This window comes from Rhinolophus sinicus, chromosome 1 (assembly GCF_057876585.1).
Source record: "Rhinolophus sinicus isolate RSI-liver-muscle chromosome 1, RSI-T2T, whole genome shotgun sequence".
Classification (NCBI taxonomy): domain Eukaryota; kingdom Metazoa; phylum Chordata; class Mammalia; order Chiroptera; family Rhinolophidae; genus Rhinolophus; species Rhinolophus sinicus.
In genome coordinates, this window is record NC_142501.1 from 92,156,499 (window position 1) to 92,174,304 (window position 17,806).

The 17,806-nt window shown below is 51.4% G+C and overlaps 2 protein-coding genes and 1 pseudogene across 2 annotated transcripts in view; 1 reads left to right on the forward strand and 2 right to left on the reverse strand.

Annotated features, from left to right (window-relative positions):
* Positions 1-6,671, forward strand: part of ADIPOR2 (adiponectin receptor 2) — a 63,623-nt gene extending 56,952 nt beyond the window's left edge. Inside the window, exons 7-8 of the mRNA XM_019711300.3 lie at positions 1,896-2,089; positions 3,870-6,671. Of these exons, the coding sequence (XP_019566859.1) occupies positions 1,896-2,089; positions 3,870-3,998 (323 nt within the window). The 3' untranslated portion in view covers positions 3,999-6,671. The remainder of the gene's footprint in view (positions 1-1,895; positions 2,090-3,869) is intronic.
* On the reverse strand, positions 1,368-1,863 carry LOC148759126 (large ribosomal subunit protein eL32 pseudogene; annotated as a pseudogene).
* A 2,701-nt stretch (positions 6,672-9,372) lies between the features above and the next one.
* The window catches only part of CACNA2D4 (calcium voltage-gated channel auxiliary subunit alpha2delta 4), a 116,453-nt gene continuing 108,019 nt past the window's right edge, over positions 9,373-17,806 (reverse strand). Inside the window, exons 31-38 of the mRNA XM_019711256.3 lie at positions 17,527-17,602; positions 16,921-16,973; positions 16,572-16,627; positions 16,230-16,250; positions 13,285-13,402; positions 11,802-11,914; positions 11,440-11,522; positions 9,373-10,707 (exon numbers count right to left, since the gene is read on the reverse strand). Of these exons, the coding sequence (XP_019566815.3) occupies positions 10,603-10,707; positions 11,440-11,522; positions 11,802-11,914; positions 13,285-13,402; positions 16,230-16,250; positions 16,572-16,627; positions 16,921-16,973; positions 17,527-17,602 (625 nt within the window). The 3' untranslated portion in view covers positions 9,373-10,602. The remainder of the gene's footprint in view (positions 10,708-11,439; positions 11,523-11,801; positions 11,915-13,284; positions 13,403-16,229; positions 16,251-16,571; positions 16,628-16,920; positions 16,974-17,526; positions 17,603-17,806) is intronic.

Sequence of the window (17,806 nt, forward strand, 5' to 3'; positions counted from 1 at the left end):
GGCTCAGCACACAGCGGAGGAGAACAAGTGAGATGGCAGGATCGTGCTGGCTTTTCTTCAGGGAGGAGTAGCGGTGGGAAACAGTCTTCGTTCAGGCCTGCTTGATGCCTGCTTGATGTTACATCTGCACATGTGTGAGATGGCGTTGCCACTTCCTCTGCTCTTGTCAGTGCCCCTTTTAGTTATAAGCACATATGTGCAGACGTAACACTGTGGCACAGCAGCAGCCTATTTGGTAATGGCTACAGCAAGCAGTGGGCTCCTTGTCTTTTGAGAAAGCTTACCAAGTGGTGGTTTGTTTTGCAAGCTTTGTTCCTAAGTCTCTGTGTTAAAGTGTAGAAGCAGTTATGGCTCTTGCAAGGAGTTCGTGTGGCTGGTGCTTTGGTGGACACGCAGATTTCAGAGTGGTTTTAGACCAGTTGTCTTCAAACTTTTTTGATGACATTTTCTCTTACAACCCTGAACACACACACACACACACACACACACCCCTACATAAACTCACAAAAATATCAATTACACAACTTTTATAACCTATTGCTTAACTGTGACCCAGTCTGATATGTGTTATATTATTCTGGTTCATGAAAAAAATGCCCATCCAGACTCATTTAGTTGATTTTATCTTCTGGGTCATACCCAGAAGTTTGAAAAACATTGCTGTAGATGATTTTGAAGGCAGTAGGGCTTGGTGGGGTGATTCTGATAGACTTCTGTACTTGATTGGTACTTTTGGGCCTGGGAGCTTTCAGAAGCATCCCCTACTCGCCTTCCCCAGCAAAAGAGGACAAGGCTTGGAGAGGTGAACCTCTAGCTGACTGTAATTCTGGCTGTGGTTCCCCAAAATACTCGGGGAATTCATTAGCACCAATAACTGCCTTTTGTTTCTTCACCTCCACCTCTCAATCTCTCATTGTACCTCCTCCTCAATCCCACTTCCACCCCAGGAACGGCTGCGGCTAAAGGGAAGATAAAATATGTAAAATTGCTCTGTATCGCAACCTTGTCTAAAAAGGCAGCATTTAGGGAGATGTAAACAAACTAGGCTGTCTGTTCCTAAAACACTTTGAATGTAAGTCTGAGGGCTTTGAGGACTGCTGACCTGTGAAGCTCAGCGTCTCACAGGAGGCTCCTGCATTTGTAAATGGATCTGTCTTCTAGAGCGCAGCTGTGCTGTCTTGTCTTGTGGGGCAGTATCCCAGAGTTTGAAGAACTGTCTTTTCCCATTCAAACAAGAAGCTAATGTTGCACCCTACTTGGAAATACTCAGTTTAGAGAATTACTGGTTCTGTGCTGTAATAGTTAGTTCTTTTTTAGAATTGGATGGTTTTATTAACACAAATATAATGTGCGCACAAGCTGTCTGTCTATTCATTTTCTCGGCTGTGCAGCCTGGCATTGGGGTTGATGACAATGGCTGGCTGGGCTGCTCTTTGCACCATGGCTTTGTGGCTGTTTGAGGAGATGCTGTGACAATCTCAGCACAGAAGATTCATTGCCCAGCAGCAGCAGCACAAGCTCCTTGGTGGTGTGGACCAGGAGCTCCCGTAAGCCACTGGCAGCACGAGCTTGGTTTTCTTTTCCTCCCATCACCAGTGTTGGGCATCAGGCTTGGGCCCCTGAATCTTCTGTGCACCCTATTGTGTGTCAGCACCCTGGGTTTCTGCCAGTTACGCTTAATTGTGACATACCGGTCTGACTGGTGCAGGGTGGACTTCTTGGTCTTCCTTTTGATGATCTTGGGCTTCATGAGGGGTCTGAGGGCGGCATGATGCTGCGTAGGAGATGGCCGCCACCTCCGTAGGCAGCGCCACGGGAGAGAGCTGTAATAGTTACTTCTTGTTCCTCATTTCTCTTATGCATTTTTGCTTTATTCTTTTCGTGTGGTCCCCTAGGAGTATTCTTGGGCCTAGGCCTGAGCGGAATCATTCCTGCCTTGCACTATATCATCTCGGAGGGGTTCCTGAAGGCTGCCACCATAGGGCAGATTGGCTGGTTGCTGCTCATGGCCGGCCTCTACATCACGGGAGCTGCCCTGTACGCCGCCCGCATCCCGGAGCGCTTCTTTCCCGGCAAGTGTGACATCTGGGTGAGTATGATTGGGTGGTTCTCGTGTGTACTTGTCTATCTCTTAGAGCGTTAGTGGCAGGCTGGGAAGTGAGGTAAGAGAAAAAGCTTTACACTCGAACTCGAGAGCTCTTTATCTGAGTCCTAACTCTCCCTCATTAGCTGGATTTCTCTGAATGATAAGTACAGTAGTAACTACATGTATTGAACACTTAGGTGGTGCCTGGCACGATACTGAGTGATCGCATTCCAGAGACTACCTCACGTAACACATTAGCCCTATAAGGTGTAATGACCATATCAATGTTTCCATTTTGCAGATTGGGAAATAGGGCTTAGGGAGATTATATAACTTGTCCAGCGTGCCTGGCTCTTCAGTGTTTGGAGTAGAATTTTAATCATTAGGCTAGTCTCATGCCAGCGTCTAAGCTCCTGTATACTATTATGTACTGTTAAGTCTTTTAGTCATTCTTTGTCTTAGTTTCCTCGTTTATGAAATGAGGGTGATGGACCAGGTTTTTACCAAAGTCCTTTTTGGGACCAGACTTTTACGTAGGTCCTTTTTGATCACCAAACTGTAGTGATTTGTAATGAGAGATTGAGTGTATATGTGAGTTTGGTTGGAATGGGAGTTAGACATAACTAGATTGTGGTTAATGGTAAGAGAGGAGGAAAGAGAAGGGGAAAGAAAACATAAGGGACCAACAGATGGAAAATTTGGTAATAGAAGACGGCCTGAAACGTTTTGACCAATGCAGAGTTGGAATGCTGTGTGACAGGAAGTCTGACCTGTGGAATTCTGTTCCTCGGCCCGTTGCTGATTAGTACCGTGTAGTCCAAGTTGATCATCTAGTCTCTTCTATCCGTAAAATGAAGATAATGCTTGTTTAAGCAATCTTTTGAGCTTCACATTAGCCAATTTATCTCTCTGAGATTGCCTTCTCATAAATTTGACCTTGATATGGGAGATTTTTACCTTTTCCCTCGTTTTTGGGAGAATGAATTCCCATTGGTTTCCTAGGAAACATCTCTTTGGATGTGACTTATGGATCCTTCTAGTTTACACTTTTAAAATCAGTGTCTTTCCCTTGATAAGTACTGTTTTGCCGCTGTGCTTTTTCATTTTGAGACCGTAATGAGAATAGTGTGATTTTTGAAGTGATGTTTGGTGCACTGAGCAATTTCATAATCCCTTTTGAGGTATGACCTAGCATTCAACAGAACAGGTTAAATCAGAAATAACATCACGTTTGTAGACCAGCTTCTGACATGAGAAGGAAGTAAAAGGCCCTGCTTTCCTAGTCGTCTGTTGTTCATGCAATTCCAGAGTCACCATATCTCCTGGCCCTGTCTGTACCCAATACTGGAAATCCCTGTCGTTTCCTAATAGAGAGCAACATTTAAATGACCAGAGTCCATGACAAAAACGTCCATCAGCAGTGACAGAAACGCCCTCTGTGTGACTGGAGCCCACTGCTAGGCATCAGGGGATCCTGTGCTCTGCTGGCAAGAGGGTCTGCCGACATCGTTTGCCCGAGGTCACCAGTGCTCCAGTGTTAAGTGTGCATGTTTTCATGGCGAGACCTTAGCGGCAGTACCTTGATTTCTTTGGGGACAGCTGGCCTTCAGTTCAGCAGAATGTGATATGCCTAATGGAGTTCCAAGACCTGTGGACACCTCTAATCTGAGCTCTGTTACACCAGCTCCCTGCCCTCCGCTCAGCAGAAATGATCTTAAGAATCTCAGCAGACTTTTAATAATGTATGGATTTCTCTACCCCCACCCCCTTTTTTTGCCTCTAGTTTCACTCTCATCAGCTGTTTCACATCTTTGTGGTTGCGGGAGCTTTTGTTCACTTCCACGGTGTCTCAAACCTCCAGGAGTTCCGTTTCATGATCGGCGGCGGCTGCAGTGAAGAGGATGCACTGTGATCCTGACCAGCGGCCAGGACCCCGACCCTGGCCCAGGGCCTGCAGCCCGCAGGCCTCCCTTGCTGACCTCTGCTGCCGATGCCAGAGGAGCCACCAAACTCTGACAGCCTCATGGGTTTCGTGACTCCCCAGGGGTTCCACATGGCACACAACTGAGGAGAGAAAAACAAAAATAAATCATACCTCAAAGGAAGAAGTGCATCAATTGGGAGGAAAGGAGAAGCGGCCCTGACCCGCCGTGTCCTCGGGATTCCCCGATCGAGGGCTCTGCACAGACCCTGGCAAACTGGCTTCTGGTCCAGATTGTATTTCTCTGAGGAACAGGTTAGCGGGGGGTTCATTCTTGTCCCCTTTCTCTCCTTTAAACAATAACACAGACCAATTTAGGTGAACATTTATATCCTGTTAAGGGATGGGAGTGTGATTTTAGATGCTCTTTTGGGAGAACAAAGAAATTAATGTAAATAAGATTTCTAACGTACTGTTTAAATAAGAATTTATATAAATGTTTAAAACATTGGGGTAGGGGAGGGAGGGAGAATTTTTGTATAGATTGAAACATGCAAGTACCACACACTGTTCCAATTTTGCACAAAGTGACTGTAGGAGGATCAGGTGACAGCCCCAGAATGTATGGTGCCTTGGTGCACCCAGGTGCCTTCTAGAGGCTGACACACCTTGGACCCGGGGGGCGGGGGCTGAGAGCACAGCCCCAGCCCGGTGATCACATGACCACTCATGCCTGAGAGCCTGTGGGAGTCCTGAGGTAGAGGGAGGTGGTATGTGTTTTCTCAGTGGAAGCTGCACATGAATGGCTAACAGGATGTGTCAAAGGCTAGTTAAGCTGTTGTGTGGCAGACTGACTTGTCACTATGCAGATGGCCCTCTCCAAGGAGTGGAGCTACCTGCTTGGGAAAGGCAGTTATGCTGGCGAAGGGGTGGTGGAGACAGTGAGAGGAGCTCTGGACATGTTAGCAGGGAGGCTGAGATGACTACTGCCTGGCATCCTGTTCAATTTGGTGGTGATTTTTATCTGATTGCAGGGATGCACCAGCTTCCCAGGTCCTTGTTATGGAGCTTTAGAACACTCTGGAAATTTCCCTCTATTAAAATCACTGCCCTAACTATCTTTCCTCCTCCTGGGAATAAAAATCAGCCTTTCCCTGGAATCGTAGTTACTGGCATGGAGCCAGCCACAAGAGATTCTGCCTTGTCACGTGCCTCCTGAGCTCACTTCTGTAGGTTGGGTGGTGTCTCCTTGGCACTAGGGAAGACAAGTGTCACCTCTGGTCCACTGTCGTGGTGAGCCTCGGTATGACACACACGTCAGCTCTCTTTGAACAAGAAACAATTGAACTCATGGAAAGCATGCCCAATACCCACCATGGAGTTATTAGCATTCCCTGAACCCCATTTCTAAAGGGATGGCAAGGGGAGAAGTTTGAAAAGGAAATTGTATGTTATTGCCAGGGAGTCTGGTAGAATCTTTAAAACTGATTTGAAGAGCTGCTGGAAGTAAAGGAAAAATTGCTTATGTCTAAGAGGTTACCGGTCTGGTGTAAGGAGAGTGGTGGGGGAGGCTCTGGCTCATAGAATTCTGATCTTGGCTCATAGGCGAACCTCCCAAATATCACTTGATTCTTGGGTTACTTACTGTCATCCAAGACTTGGTGATTGAGTTACACCCTGGGGACTGTGGGTGTTAGAACTAGATACTGAGGCCCTAAGCGTAGGTCAGGCATCCTCGGCTGGGTGTTTGGAAATACGGGAAGGGCATCCTGTTTATTCGGTTTATTCTTGGTTCTTTTTCTCCTTTCTCTCCCCTTCCAATCTCCAGCAAAAGCTGGGGACCAGGAAGAAAGAATCCATTGTAGAACTTGGCAGGAACCTAAGAGTATTTTGGTTCTGGGTAAGGTCACTGCCCTGGGTGCTAGGTGGACTCAGCCAGACTCAGTGCCTGACCGACTACAGAGCAGTATTACGCCCCGAGGAAGCAGACTGGCGGGCACTGGCCTCTGAAGGAAACTTACTGAGCTGTGTGAAAGCAGCAGCACCTATCAGAAGCCAGGCTTGCTCTTTGGTCGTGCACTTGGGGACACGGGCTACAAGATGCAGCCCTGAAGCATCGCCAGCAGAGGTAGCTGTCACCCGACACCCCACAGGAGCAGTGGAATCTGGTTCAACATTAGCACAAACCCTTGGGGAAAATGAAGTTTAACATCAGCTGTATAATCCAGTAAAAACCTCCCTCTTGCCGGTGTGTGTGTCTGTGTGTGGAAGTGAGTGTGCCCCTTTATACGTGTGTGTCTGCACCTCACTACCAACAGCCTCACTGCACTGGCTCCTGCAGTGCCCGCTGAGAACCCCCCAGGTTGGCGCCTGAGTGCCTTACTCTCAGCAGTCCGAGGCTTGCTTGCTCTGTGCAGATTTTTAATTTTCTTTTTTGGCCCTAGGCTGATTAGGACCTCTGAAGCTTCATTCTATCACCATTAAATAGTGGCCTTTTTCAGTATTTTTCCCCTTCCCCTTTATACATTGCTGAAGCCACAAAGCACATTTTCGGGGATCATAGAAGATTGGGGTTTCAGAAAGGCATCTGTGCAATGGTTTCATTCACCTGGGATTTCCCTACTTGCTGTATTCTCGACTTCTAATAAAAAAACCCAAATGGAATATGAACTTGTTTGGTGTGTTTTTTTACTGTCTCAGCTTACCTCCTCATGCCTCTTGACACTTCTTACTTGAAGCCTTATTTCGACACTGAAGCTTAAGGAATTTTCAGGAACTTCCCCGTCTGAGTGCACAAGTCAAAGTGCTTATGTCCAGCTCACTCCCCCCCCCCCTCCTTTCTGACCACGTGTAGAATGGAGGGGAGAGCTAACTCCAAGGGGGCAGTTCCTAATTTATTATTACAGTTCATCGAAAGAAAACCTAAGATGTTCACGTTGTGCAAAGGGATCTGTTAAAACGCTCGATGTCTCAGCATCGTAACTGCCACCCTATGAACTGATCAGCTCACATTTCATAGGTTAGAAAACAAGCTTAGAAAGGCCAAGGCTGATGGCCGCCACTTTTGTTAAATAGTCTCGTATATATTGACCTAAAAGTTTTGGGGATTGTTAACCCTTCTATGTAATTTGAGAAAGAAGAGGAATCCCACCCCTTTTGCCTTAGGTAAATTTAGTTTTGCAGGGGAATTTCCAGTATTGGGATAATATGTCCACTCTGAGTTTTCATTATTAAGTACAGATAAAACTTAAGGGTTTCCCTTATATTATCTGGGTTTAGAGCACTGGATGACATTCTGCTCTGGAAAAAGTCATCTGAGGCCTACCAATAACCCACTTGGTCTTTTCCTAGTCTTTTTCTACATGCTGTCTATATACTCCTTGCTCAGGTGAGGTCCGTGGCTATTGTAAAGGAAATAGGTAAGGACAAGTTTGAATTTTGACTTTATTGAATGCTAGGGCTCTGTGTGGCCTAGAGAAGCCTCTGGGCCGTGTTGCCCTAAAATTACCCCGGAAATAATATCCTTGTCTCGAGAATATTTTGCTTCAGGTACAGCACATCCTATATTTTTCTTCCCTCAGTGGGAATGAACTGTGGACCACCACTCCCTGTGTCCTAACTTTTCCTGCCTTAAGCCATGACTTGGTGAGACAAGCACAGTCTGGCTCTTGTAATTTCTGCTCCTGATGGCATGGAGCATGCTCGGGGACTCAGGAAACAGGCAATTAAGCTGCAGGACCCCAGAAGCCTCCTTACTGCCCCCCCCCAGCCATCCCTGCTTCGGCTGCACTGCCTGGAAACAAGACGATCAGAGCCCAGTTCTACCATTTCCCTGGTAACAAACAAGATTTCCCCATCTTCTGTTTTCTCACCTGTTAAATGGCTTATAAAATATCCTTGGCATCTTTCCCTGAGATGCTCTTACAGATCAGCATTTCTCAAGTTTCCCATAGTGATTGGCTGGCTGGCGTTTATGCCAAACTTGCTCTAATTCCTCCCCTTTGTGGTCTGTGACCCTCTTCCCCCATATTTACTTTTCTGACTTTAAAGTATGTCCATTCCCCCTTGTGAACTCAAACTGCATTGTGAAGTGGCTATTGAAGCATTCTACCTGAAAGCACTTCTATTAAAATATGCAAAATTATTAGGTGGATTTAGTTTTACTGTATCTCTGTACTGAAGAAGGAGGGCCTGACGGCAGCCTTGAGGTCTTGGTCATCCAACGATGTGCAACATTTGTAAGAAAAGAGATTTCAAGATTCTGTACCCCAGACTCTTGTCATTTATTAAATGCCTTTGGTTTTAATTTGTTCAAACCTGAAATCAGGGTGATGGCTCGCCAGCTTTAACAGGCTGCCACCTGCTGTCCTGAGTGATTCTGTTAAAAGTAGAGGAAGAATAGTTCTGACCTCCAAGGCAAGACTTCTGGGTGAAGAGCAAAGCTAGTTTACAGAGGTGGTCTGGCCATTGGTTCTGAAGGGATTTCCGGGCCTTGTAGTCCACTCCTGGCCACACAGAGGCGAAAAGCAAGGCCAGGATCTCCCCCAGCACCTTCTAAGCTTAGTTTAAAATTACATGGCTAAAGTAGTTGGTAATTGCCTGAGAATGCTCTCACTGGTTGGGTGGGGAAGAAGAACCTCTCAAAGCCAACACTGGCTTGTCCCAGAGAGACCAGCAGTGTGGGAGGCTGTGGTTGAGGTCAGATGCTGGCCCAGAGAGGTAGTGGGTGGCCGTGGCCCTGGAAGGGGGTGGGGGCCTGGAGCAATGCTTGAGAAGTGCTCGTGCTGCCATTCCTGTCACAAAGAGGTCTAGCTCCGAGCCACCGCAGCCAAGGGGACCGGAGGAGGGGTTCCTCACTGCTTTCGAACCCACCTGTGCTAGGTGGACACCTGTGACCTATTGTTCCTGGTATCCAAACTAATTTCTTTGTTCCCTCCTCCATGAAACAACGTAATAATAATAATAGGCTTATTATATGAATATCACAGTCAAACCTCACAATAGTCTTCCAATAGTTGACAGCCAATTTTCAACTATGCTTCAGTTTCTTGGTCTGTAACATGTGGCTAAATGCTGGTACCCAATTCAGAGGGGCATTGCGAGGTTGAATGAGTTAATACCTGTTATTTACCTGGTACATGTAAACCATAGCTATTCCTAGCTTTATTCTGCCACTTAAATGGGCTGAGTGAGCGAGCTTGAGTTGGTCTCTTTGAGGTTCGATTTCTCCAACTATAAACAGGCTGTTGTTACCCTACCTCTCAGGATTGTTGTGAGACTTAAATAGTGGAAGTCTCCATTGTGTGGAAGTACCATTGTGTGGTTGATAATACAAGGCATTTTACAAATATCATAATGTGTTTTATTGAGTTGGCTTACTCTAGAGAGAAGTGGGCCAATTACTGGTGGGATACTTGTACCTTGAAGTTGCTGCGGGCTGAGAAGGCGGGTCCTCCAAGGACTGCTGTCTCTCATGAGCCAGGTCTGGGGGAGGGAGGAGGAAATTCCAGGGCGGCAAGACCCTGGAGATGGTGTTTGTGTGGAGAGTGAGTTCCCAGATTTAGCTTCCTTCCCTGTGGACTCTGCTTGGCAAATTGGTTCCCAAAATTTCCATCCCAGGAACAGAGCCAGTGGTCAGAAAAAGACCAGCATGGGACTTGGCCCTCCTGGGGCGTCTGGAGCTGGCCCTCGGGAGACCCCTCCCCTTGCCACTGGGAAGGACTGCTCTTTTCCCTGGGACTTCTCTGCTTGGCCCAGCTATTCCTACGGCCTCCGCTGAGCTCGCATTATCTTCCACTGCGCCAGCTTCTTCTTACCCTGTCGGCTTCTTAGAGAGATGCAAAATTTCCTTTGAGTTGGGACTTTGCAAAGAGGTTTTTAGAAGTTTTTTAATAGCAATAGTTTGCAGACATCACATGCAGTCATGTTGATGCAAAAGGATTCTAGGTCTTCCCATTATGATTCACTTCCCTGCCTTTTCTCTCTCTCTCTCTCTCTCTCTCTCTCTCTCTCTCTCTCTCTCTCTCTCTCTCCATCCCTCCCCCCCTCACACACACAACTTCTTTTGGGCAGCAGAAAGAAACCCAGCTGCCTCACCATGCACCCCACTTTGAGGAAGCTGTTTCAGGTGGGGGCTTGTTCTTGCCCTCGCCTCGTTCCTGCTGTTGGTCTGCTTCTGTTCCTCCTTCTCAGTACCTTTAAGACCTTGGGTTCTACTGAAGACCAACCAGGTTCATTAGAAACAGCTGACCCTTCCTTTGGCTGGGTCTGGACTTCTGGAGAATAGATGGAACTAAATTCTTTTGTCTTGGTCCAAGTTGAGCTCATGCTAGACTCCCAGAAAGGAGGTAGAAAGGATAGGAGAATGTCCATGGGGATGGGGTGGGTGGCCCCAGGCTCCCTGGAAGGTCTTTGGGAAGTGGTTTCTGGTTCCATCCAGCGATCTTGGGGGGCAGGGACCATTAGCTCAAGATGGAATGAGCGCTGACCTGGCTGATAACCCAACTACAGTGAATTGGATCCCACATCAGTTGCTGACTCTTTAAAATGTCTCTGGAAGGATCACCTTGTCAAAACAGGTCAGACTGGGTGGGTGTCACTGCAGCAGCTGGGACGGTAGCACCCAGGCACACACAGGCAGCAGGAGCAGGGGGGGAGAGGCTGGGGTGTCCGAGGTGCCACCACAGTCCTGGGCGTTCTCCTGTGAACCGAGCAGACGTGAGAGGGCAGCATTTAAGGTGATGTCCCATTCCAGCCAGAGGAGGCAAGGAGTGGGGAGGGGGCTTTAGAACTAATAGGGGCCAAAAGCTGGGGAAAGAGGGAAGTTCCACGAAGTAGAGGAAGCACTGCCATCTTTCTTAGACCCCCTACCCTGTAGGGGACAGGAGAGGCTGTACACTCAGCCCAAGAGCTGGGCGCAAGACTTCTCTGCTTGTTCCCCGTCTTGGCAGTGGCTGTGGGGTCATCCTTTCAGAATGACTTCAGGAGAGCCATCAACTCTGGGCGCATCTTGATGTGGGTTATTTGTGGCTGCCATGTCCAGCGCAGATTAGAGCATGTAAAGCGCCCAGTTGAGGGCCTGCCACGTGGTGGGTGCTCGATAAACTTGGTTACCACTGGCATTATGCACACAATGGTTTCCTCCTGTTTGCCCAGATCATTCGGAGCTGAGCACAGCAGCAGTGAGGACAATATGGGGAGGTTGCAAGTTCATTTACCAAAGGCCCACGCCCTGGGAACAGCAGCTCTGTGTAGAAGGCCCCGTGGGTCCTGGCTGGCTTACTACTACTTGGATACACGTGCATGAATGCATTCATGTACACTTGCACTCCCAGGTGTCCACGCACGGATATCTGCAGGTGTGTGGACACAGTCCCGGAGCCATGGATTTGGGGGTGAAGACCAAGCCCCCCCCACCTCTGCTAGCCCCCACCTCTGGATGGAAGGCATGGCAGGAGTCCGGCCGCCGGCGGAGCTTCTGGGAGCGCATCCTGTCACACTTGACAGAGGCATTATGTGCAGAATTCACTGTTAAGGTGAACATCTCATGACCGGAGCTGCTCCTGGAGACTACATTCTGGAAAAGCCTACCCATGGTGGGACCAGCTGCTGTGCAAGTGGCTTCCAGGGTCAGGAGGCAGCGCCCCGGGGCCTGGGGGGAGGGTTGGAGAGCAGTGATGCTCTGTGGGGGAGGTGGGCTAGGAGGCTGGCCTCAGCCTCCAAATTGGAGCCCCCCTAGCTCCTGCACCTTCACTCCTTCCTCGCCCCGCGCATCTGGGAAGACTGGAAGGATATATTTGACTTCTGTAGCCTCCTGCAGGACTGGCGGGAAGATGCTACAGTCACAGGTGGGATCTGTCACCAGGAGGAGAAGGCTGCTATTGGGAACCTGTTGCATCACAAATATCCTGCAGTAAAGAGAGGTGGGGTCACAGAACTTCTCCATGGAAGGCTTGACATTGGGCTTCCAGGGAAGAAGCTTCTGGAGACTTCTAGTGTGGAGTTAGGGTGGTAGGGGAAGAAATGGAACCGGGAGGCAGTTCAGATCAGGGGCAGCTGCAGGAACAGTCCTGGGCAACTGACTCAGTCCAATTGACTTATTTTACCCACAAGCCTTTGCAGTTGTGCTGCTCCTTTCCCAGCAGATTGGAGGTGAGGAAGTCCGAACTGGGACATTTTTGAGAGCAAAAGTAGTTGTTATTTAATATATGCAGGGACAACAGGCATAAATCAGGGCTGTCTCAAGCCAACAGGGATGTGTGGCTATCCTCGCTTTGGGTGTGTGATGGGGAAAGGCCCTCTGGGGAAGATGCAATGTCAGTCTTGGCCACAAGGTGGCACAGTGCTCCACTCTTGTCCCAAGAAAAACCACTGTGTTAAGGTTTAAAACCCTGCCCAGTCTCACACACTAGTGAGAGATGGAAACTTGACTCTGCCGGATGGCCAAGGTCGGAGGTGTTACACTATAAAATAATTTGCTTAAAGTCTGGGGTCTCTCGGGGACATCCTGGGAAGCCCTGGAGAATGGAGGCTGGCCAAGGGGACACCCTAGAGGAGGCCATTGCCTCTTGGCCTAGGACAGAACTTCCCGAGGTCAGGGGTGGGAGTCAGCAGGACAGAACTTTCACTCAGGCCTCCTGCCTCCCTGGCCAGGGCCTGGCAGAGCGGGGAAGCCAGCAGCCTCTCCATGGGAGAAGGCCTGAGTCCAGGCTCGGCCACGCGGGCTCCAGGCCTGGGAGTGGAGATGCCCGAGGCGGTCTGATGATGCCAGCAGCCCTCCTCCCGCCCGCCCACCCCTGGAGCATCTGCAGGCTTTCCTGTTCGTTCCTCTGAACAGACAGATTTTGAAGGGAGAGATGACTTGTTTCTTTCCTCAAATCTACCTTGCCTACCAGAGTCTTGCTGATGAGTTGAGCTGGCATGGCCTGACACTGAGCTGCCATGCAGGCGTGAGACAGACACTGAACTGTGGGATCATTTCTCTCATCTGGGTGGCTTTGGGGCCTGGTGGTGGGGTGGGGGGTTGACTTACTGACAGAGATCTGGCCTCCGACCACCGTTGCCCAGTCGCCCTAACCGCACCAGGTAGTCCACCGTCCCCAGCTGGTCTCCTCCCTCATGCCGTCTGCCTCAGCCTATCTCCTTCGGGAAACAGACCTCTGGAGCATGGCCTTTCACTTAGAGCACCCGTCCCTTCCCCTACTTTGGAGCTGGCTCCCTGTGGGTGGCCCAGCCCTGCCCTGAGGCTGGAGGCCGGCAGAGCTGCCTCAGTTCTTACTTCTGGCAGGCCCCACACTGGATGAGCCCGTTGGCCTCCTGGAAAGCCCTCTGGTGCACAAACACAGGGTACTCCGTGTCGCAGGGCTGCAGCACGTCCTGCTGCTTCTGCTTGTGGGCTGCAGGGAGACAGAGGTGCGGAGGGGAGAAGGGGTCACCGAGTTGGAAGCCGTGCTGCGGGGAGAAGCACGTGATGGAACACAGCTCTGGCTGCCCAGGACATGGGGCCCAGCACAGGTTGGGCACCATGTCACACGAGGCCAGGATGTCACAGGGTGTGATGTCACATGGGATGAACCGTGTCACATGGAGCAGTGGTGTGTCCCAGCGTCAACACTCCAGCACAGGTGCGGCCACCATGCAGTGAGATGCCCCCTAGCCTGCTGCGGGTGGCACCCTGTTAGAAAGCTCTCAGGACATGTGAAGCACAGGTGGGCTGGGAGAAAACAGGGAGGGAAAAAGAGAATAAACAGTGCATCACAGTGGAAAGGGCAGCAGAGGGCGCCAGAGGCCTTGGGTGTCAGCTGTGTGTGATTGATACATAGCCCCATGACCTTGGGAAGCCACTTCCTGACTTTGGAAGCCAGGATCCTCATTGTAAGCTGAGGGTGGGGCGGGGGCGACAGTGCCTCTTCTCAAAGGCTCCTTTCAGCACTTAGATGTCCCCCGTCTGAGAGGAAAGCAGAGGTAGTAAGAGTGCCAAGGTGTGGTTTGGGGGAGACTATAGCCCCTTAATCCCATCACCCCAGCAATTCATCTGTGGGCAGGTGACATTTCTCAGTTCTAGCTAAAGTGCTCTGTGAGTGCAGGTCCTGGACGAGCCCTGGGCCTGCTCTCTGGTCCTTGTGGCCGGCAGGGTGAGAACATAGCAGGGAGGGCCAGCGCCTGGCCGCCAGGGGCTGGAGGAGAGCTGGGCGAGGTGGGGTCCTCAATGTGTTGAGTCTCCAGCTTTTGGGGCCCTCAGTGCATGTCTGTGTGGTGCACTTGAGTCCACTCAGAAAGGACTCAGCACGAAGAAAAGTAGAGGCCCTGGGAGGCTGCCCTGGAGGACCCGTGTTCACTCCTGAGGGGCGCAAACAGCACACAGGGCCCACTCACAGGCTGAATGGCATCATTTTTGTGCAAAATCACAGCGCTGTTTTGTTAACACAGTACTCCTAGTTCTTCAAGGCACTTTCCACGCCTTTCCTTTTGTTCTCAGGGCCTGTGTGTGAAATAGACAGGGCAGGCAACATAGGCCCATGTTGCAGATGTGACCTTCTGCAGGGTCACAGAAGGCTTACGTGGGGAGCTATGGTCTCCTTAACTCCCAGACCCAGCGACTTCCCACAGACCTGATGGCAAGAGGGGAGGCCAGTCTGCAGCCGAGAAGTCCCAACGGGGAGGAAGAACCACAGCGTTAAGCTGGGGGTCCGCACACGTGGTCAGGCTTCAGCTCGGCGCTCCAGGCTCCCTCAGGACGCCAGAGTGGGCGCTCTGGCTGACGCCTGCAGATGCTCGCCCCTGGCTCCTCCCCTTCCGGGCCCAGTTACACTGACCGCGTCCCCAGTGGGGGCTGGCTCAGGGCGCCTGTCTGCCCTCTCAGCTGAGCTGCTTTGTGCAGTAGGTCATCTCAGTGGTAACGAGAGCAACCATGCCAACAACGACAGGCTGAGTGGCTTCCCCACGGTCACACAGCTGGGAAGGGGCAGCAGGGCCTGCTCCCAGCCTAGGCCCTTGGACACCCAGCCCAGTGCTGTCTCACAGAGGACATGGATGACGGGCGTAACCCGGCCTGCTGGGCAGGGCGGGAAAGAGCTCCAGGAACAGCTGCCCTGAAGATGAGAAATTCTGATCAAGCAGAATGAGGGAGATCATTCTCAGCTTGTGCAAAATGCAGCCGCTGGCAGAGGGGCGCTGTGTCCCCTGCCCTGTGTCCCCATGCAGAAGGGAGGAGGGGTCTGCTTCTAAATGGGTGGTGACACCTGGTTCCTGGTTCCTGTCACAAACACCAAGTGCCTGTGAACTGCCCCCAGAGCGGTCCTGTGAAGACTGTGGGGTGTGATTTCCAAAAGGAGTCTGGAAACAGTCGGGAACTGGCCACGTGAGCTCAGGGGCAAGGACGCCTCCAGCCGCCCAGAGGTGGGAGCACAGCCATAGAGGACAGCAGTGGAAATTGTTTTATCATCAGGAAGCCAAACTCTGTGAGAAAGAAGGGACAGGGAGTGCAGCCCAGGCAGTGGAGAAGTGGCAGAACCCATGGAAAAGGCTCTGTAAGCATGGAGGGTTGAGCAAAACCAGCTAACGCGAGACAGTTCTGAGTGGTACGGGAGCCCTGGGCCACCCATGGCGTGGATGCCATCGAAGTCCTTTTGCATTTCAGGATCAGCGGGCCTCATTGTCCTGGAGGTGTGGTCCAGAGTCACTGCTGGCTGACAGTGAGGACATTTCTTTGCTTTGTGGTCAGGCCTTTGGGGGACACTGTCCTCAGATAGACGGTCACCGGAGATACATTATCCTAAGAGTGTCCCAGTGATCAGACACGGCCCCTGCCTGCCACCCCCTTAACCCGAGCACTGCTGAGGGCTCGGGAGACACCTGAGCTGACAGCACCACTATTCGTGCTCCTCGGGGTGACCTGGTGGCTGCTCACCTGCATGTGGTCACAGCCACTGGATCACATCACCCTTCCCTCTTGGAGTTGTAAACGTTCTCACCCGCCGAGGTGGATGTAGTATCCCATCCTCCCTGGGGTAGCACTGTCTTTGTGTGGGATAAGGTCTGGGCTACCTCCCCAGCCCTAAGGAGTGGGGCTGTAAACTGGGAGAGGCCCCAAATCAGGGGTGCCCCAGGATGAGGAGAACTCAGACCCCTGAATGCACTCCTTTAACAGAGAGCTGAGGACAGGCCACTTGCAGCTCCGTGCCACCCCACCCACCCCGCTGCTCCTCCGTGGGCGCTACTTACAGTGATGGAACACAGCTCTGGCTGCCCAGGACATGGGGCCCAGCACAGGTTGGGCACAATGTCACACGAGGCCAGGATGTCCCAGGGTGTGATGTCACATGGGATGAATGGTGTCACATGGAGAAGTGGTGTCCCGAGATGGTATGACGTCACACACAGAGGTGAGAGCAGCCAGGAATACAGGGCAGGTGATGAGAGAAGGCCAAGCAGGATGAGATATGAGCAATGAACTCTCCAGAGTCCCCATCCCCTCTGTCTCCCACCCGGAGGTGACAGGTTTCCCACCAGCTGACTGCAATGGCATTTGTATCAAACACAGGCCGAGCCGTCGCATGTGCTCACCCGCGGCCCCGCTGTCCGCTTGCCAAGAGCCCCAGGCACTCCACTCCAGCAGGAACCTGTCAGACAGAACTGAAATTGGAGACCTGCATGCTGGAGCCCCAGGTGGTCCCTGGTCCAGGCCCTGTTCTCTAGGATACATTTCTCCCCCTGAGGGCTCCTGGATGAGCAGACAGGTGCCCCCGGCAGCAGCATGAAGGAGAGGACCCAACACACATGGTCAATTCTCCCTGGGACCTTGCCCTCCTCCCCTGGGGTCGTGGGGACCTCAGACACCTCTGGCTCAAAGGGCTCCTTCAGAAGCCACACCCGTGTGAAGTCCCCCAGCCCCCAGCCTCAGCCCCCCACTCACAGCAAGAGCTCATCAATCAGCCATCTGGTCACAGTCAGGAAGGCAGAGATGGGCTGGGAAAGAAGGGACATAGGCTGACCCCAGGTCTGGGGACGGTGCTTCCCTCAGCACTACCATTAGAGACCACAACCCTGGGCTGCCCCCTCCGGCCACCCCCCCACCCCTTCTCAGCAAGGGAAGCCTGGAAAGCTGAGTTATCAGGGCAATTGATGTTGTAGTGCAGACAGCTTGGGTTGGACATTCCATCAGGAAGGCCAGGCAAAGCCTCAGCCTGACGAGCCACTTGGTGACGTTTCTAGGATCCCTGCTGATCTCTGTGACCACACTGGGAGGTGAGGTGATTCAAAGAAAGGAGCTACAGTCTACTCTCTCTGCAGAGGGCCCTTATTTCATGAGCTGCCAGAATAATTCCCTGAAGCCCCAAGGCTCAGCCCTGCGGGGCTAGGGTGGGAGCAGGCTGCATGCAGAGCTCCGCGGTGCAGGCAGAGGTGGGAGAGGACTTTTGGTCAGAGTCAAGAGTGGGGCCAGATGCTTGAGGCTGGTGAGACCAGGGACCAGGTGACCTCATTTTAGGGGAGGTGGAAGGATATGTGGGGTGACACTCACGCTGACCAGGGGCCGGGCGGCACTGTGGTGGTGACTCGGGGGTTTGCACATGGCCTGGTAGTCATACATGGTCACTCTGAAAACCAGAGACAGCATATGGCGAGTCCAGACCTTCCCCCGCCCGCCCCAGGGCGTCTGCTGCAGGGTTTTCATTCACCGGGGTTCCTGACTGTGCATGAGTTAGGACAAGCAGATCAGAAAACAGCATGTGCCAAAAGAAAACGAGTAGCAAATTTGGTTTTCCTTCTAAGGACCCGCATGACCTTTTGCCCCTCCGCAC